The sequence below is a fragment of the Notothenia coriiceps genome, unplaced genomic scaffold (assembly GCF_000735185.1).
Source record: "Notothenia coriiceps isolate Sejong01 unplaced genomic scaffold, NC01 NC01_scaffold00004450, whole genome shotgun sequence".
NCBI lineage: Eukaryota > Metazoa > Chordata > Actinopteri > Perciformes > Nototheniidae > Notothenia > Notothenia coriiceps.
In genome coordinates this window covers 1-4,015 of record NW_011337151.1, presented here as the reverse complement: position 1 = coordinate 4,015, position 4,015 = coordinate 1, and the positions used below count along the sequence as shown (strand labels likewise).

Below are 4,015 nucleotides of genomic sequence, written 5' to 3'. Positions count from 1 at the left end.
AAACACACGTGATGACGTCACCGACGAATCGACGACTGAATTAGATTTAGATTAGATTTTAATCGATTAAGTCGATTAGTTGTTGCACCCCTATATGACAGTTGAAATCCAATTAGCATAGGCATTTGTTTTTATCATAAACTTTTGGATTTCTCTGTGCTGTCCAATTGTTGTTTTTAATAGTTTTTTTTAGCTGCTTTTCTCTTTCTGCTAGTTGAACCTTTGTTTTCCGATATCCTCTAATGATTCTCATTCTGTCCCTTTTCTTTAACCGCTTGGTTGCACTACTTTATTCCTCTCAATTGGTCTTACATTTATGATCCCGTTAAAAAAAAGTTCTGTAAAAGTCCAGAAATTCCTACTTGAAGCAAATGTACCCTGTCCTCACTGTGCAGCTCCTTCAGTGATAGGCTGCTGCACCCCCGCTGTCTCACGGAGAGATACCGCAGGTCTTTCCTTCCTGCAGCGGTCAGACTACACAACCAGCACTGCCCCTAGTTGACCACACACACACACACACACACACACACACACACACACACACACACACACACACACACACACACACACACACACACACACACACAACACAGACTATATCACCCCTTGCTGCTAAATACCAACAAACTATGTGCAATATATAAATCCCGTTAATAACTGTGTAATATAGACCTGGCTGCTAAATCACCTATGTGCAATATGTGCTAGATGTGCAATATATATAGATGCCGTTAATAACTGTAATATATACCTGGCTGCTAAATCCTAAGAACTGTTACAGGATGTGTATTTTTTTAAATTATGTAACTTTTTATATTTTTATTATATTTGTTATTATATCATAACTTAGTACTTTTTTTTAATGCATGTCACATATTTAACATATGTAACATTAAGCTGTCTATGGCTCTTTTTCCTGCTGTAACGACGTACATTTCCCCTCCGTGGGACTAAAGGGATTCTGATTCTGATACATGTATATAAAGAGACCGATTAAATGATTTGATTCAGTCATTTTTGTTGATTATAAACAGGTTGGTTATTACCATCTCATACACTGCGCAGCTTAACAAATGCCGAAAATGTCATGCATATACAATCTGTCTCCCGTCTGATTTATATTGTCATACACACAGCATTCACCCTAGTCCTGTTTCTTTGTAGATGGGCCTGGAACATGAGGAAGAGAAGATGGAGATCAAGAGACAGGTATCCGACCTGACCCTCTCCCTGCAGGAGCGCGAGTCCCAGATCAGCAGCCTGCAGGCGGCTCGTCACGCCCTGGAGAGCCAGCTGCAGCAGGCCAAGACGGAGCTGGAGGACACCACCGCTGAGGCTGAGGAGGAGATCACCGCCCTCAGGGTGAGACACACACACAATCACAGGCAATCAGAGGCACCCATAGAAACACAGGTGCACATACATTTAGTGCAAACCATTTCGACCAATGTAGGCAATCTGGAAAGCTACGTTTTTCAGACCATTTTAAATAATGCTGTAATATCACTTTTCATCATTTTATGAAGAAGTCTGAAAAGGTTTTTTTTGTTCTCCATTTGTTTCCCAGAATCACAGAGATGAAATTCAGCACAAGTTTGAGGCCTTGAGAGAAAGCTGCTCGGTAAGTGCTGATGTAACCTTTTGTCTCCGCTTTCAGCAGCAGAATGATTTTGAAGAGGTTACACGAGGCTTTTTTGAATACACTGTGATTAATGTTCATTAGCAACGAAATCTACTGAATCTTTGGAAGCACACATTCTCCCAACATCTTTTACTCGTAAATATTTCATGTAACTATAGAGATGACATGAACAACAAGTAGATGGACAATATTAATGTAGAAGTTTATCCAATAACATCTTTCAACCTTTAACTAAAATATCTTTGAGTTATTTTTTGATTTTCAACTCACTCAAAGCTTGCTTGAACAAAATTATTTGACTGACGGGATTTTCAGTATCAGTGTGCTTCTTCAGTATCGTGACGGCATGACTAATTATTGGTGTAAAAGTGTACACTTTCAGTAGCTAAGCTCTGCTGCTACTCAATTGCTTCTTCCTCCTTGGATTTTCTGGCCAGAATATGAAAAATATCCGTTAAAGTAATGCTTACATCTCTTCCTGTTTGTGTTGCCGCAGGTGATCACTGAACTGGAGGAGCAGCTCACGCAGCTGAGTCAGGAGAACGCAGAGTTGAACCGCCAGAACTTCTACCTGTCCAAACAGCTGGATGAGGCGTCAGATGAGAGGGAGGACCAGATGCAGCTCAGCCAGGAGGTGGACCGGCTCAGGAGGGAGGTGGCTGACCGTGAGATGCACCTCAACAACCAGAAACAGGTAACACACACATTAACCATAACTCACATTAGTAGATATTGTGTAAAGTGTGTTCAACCCTAATTATCCTCATGTTCCAGACCAGTGATGCAATGCATTATTTCACATTTATTACATGGCTTATTTGAATACTCGATTCTGATTGGTCAGTTCAGAACACGTGACACGTTGTTAATCCAGAACAGACAGACTGCTGTCAAGGATTTATTGACCGTTGTTAAGGACGCTCACATCTGCACAAAGTTTGGTCGATTTAACTGTATACAGTCTGGCCAAAATGCAGTTTGCTTTTCAAACCGACAAGACAAGAGGAACAAGAAAACAGAGGAGAAGTAAGGGGGCAGAAACCCTCCTTTTTACGCAACGGTCCAAACATAGACATAAACATCGAACGGCAAAACATATTCAGTTGCCAGTTACTTTGCCTTCGGGCAGGGATATCTAGATACTTTCCAAGGTTTGACATAATGAATTGTGCTACTTTTAAAGCAAGCAATGATGTTTTCAAATCTGTAATCAAAAAGGTCAGCAAAAATGCTATCGAAGCGGTTCCTGCCGTTGCTACGTTAGTTAAAACAATAACAACGGACTATTTTTCTTAGCGGATTCATGTGATTTTAAATAAATAATAGCTTACTATTTTTTAAATCAATAAAAACATTTTCTAAATCTATAAAAGCAATTCAATTCATATTTGGAGTCAAATCGTTACTTTGTTGAGAATGTGGCCGTGTAATAAGCGGGATAATGTGCAGCGACTTGGTCGTAACAAACAAACAATCGTGTGATTTTGCCAAATAGCTGTGAAACATGTTCTTAACAGTTTTTGCTCGTTTTATTTCCCAGAACATTGAAACACTGAAGACCACATGCAGCATGCTGGAGGAGCAGGTAGTGGAGCTGGAGTCCCTAAATGACGAGTTGCTGGAGAAGGAGAGGCAGTGGGAGGCTTGGAGAGGAGCCCTGGAGGACGAGAAGAGCCAGGCCGAGAGACGCACCAGAGACCTGCAGAGACTGTTTGACAACGAGAAGCAGAATAGGTGACATACAAGCACAAACATGTTTGATAAAGAATGGTTGAGAAGCAAAATGCACTTTAATACAGGGGTATCTCCTCTTGCACTTTAGGCAGCTCTTGTATCTCCTCTTGCACTTTATATGCTCTGCTATATTGTATTAGCATGTCATAAATACTTGTGTATGCTGCTCTGCTCTTTTGCAACTGTTGCATATCATGTATTTAGTTTTTGCTATGTTTGTAAAAAGTAAACTTCTTAAATGTTTTATGTGAGGGACTGCGGATGGAAATGAGCTCAAAGCTAAATCTGGCACTGTTACGCTTGACGCATTTGAATGTTTTAAGTTCATTACTGTGCATTATCCCTGCCAAATAAACAATGAAATAAAATGATAACACGGTGTCATTTCACATTAGAATGACTAACATTAGGCGCGTTCACACCAAGTACTTTTCCCACAAAGGTTCCAGAGAACTCTTTAGTTCTCATGAACTAAGTACAGATCGCGTTCACACCGGAAATTAGTTCCTGGGGGTGGATTAGGCAAATGAAGGCGCTGACGTCACTTCTTCTTCTTCTGCTTTGGATTTACTGGCAGGCCACAAACAAATTCACGGCGTATACTGCCACCCAAAATCCACGGCCGGAAGTCCCCGGAGT

General features: G+C 40.8%; 1 protein-coding gene across 1 annotated transcript; it reads left to right on the top strand.

The window, feature by feature from the left end:
- The first annotated feature begins 1,155 nt into the window (after window positions 1-1,155).
- On the top strand, window positions 1,156-3,386 carry LOC104942284 (citron Rho-interacting kinase-like). Its single transcript, XM_010767486.1, has 4 exons — window positions 1,156-1,362; window positions 1,568-1,621; window positions 2,139-2,336; window positions 3,183-3,386. Exons 1-4 carry the CDS (start codon window positions 1,165-1,167, stop codon window positions 3,378-3,380), a joined length of 648 nt encoding a protein of 215 aa, XP_010765788.1. The 5' UTR covers window positions 1,156-1,164; the 3' UTR covers window positions 3,381-3,386.
- The last annotated feature ends 629 nt before the right edge of the window (window positions 3,387-4,015 follow it).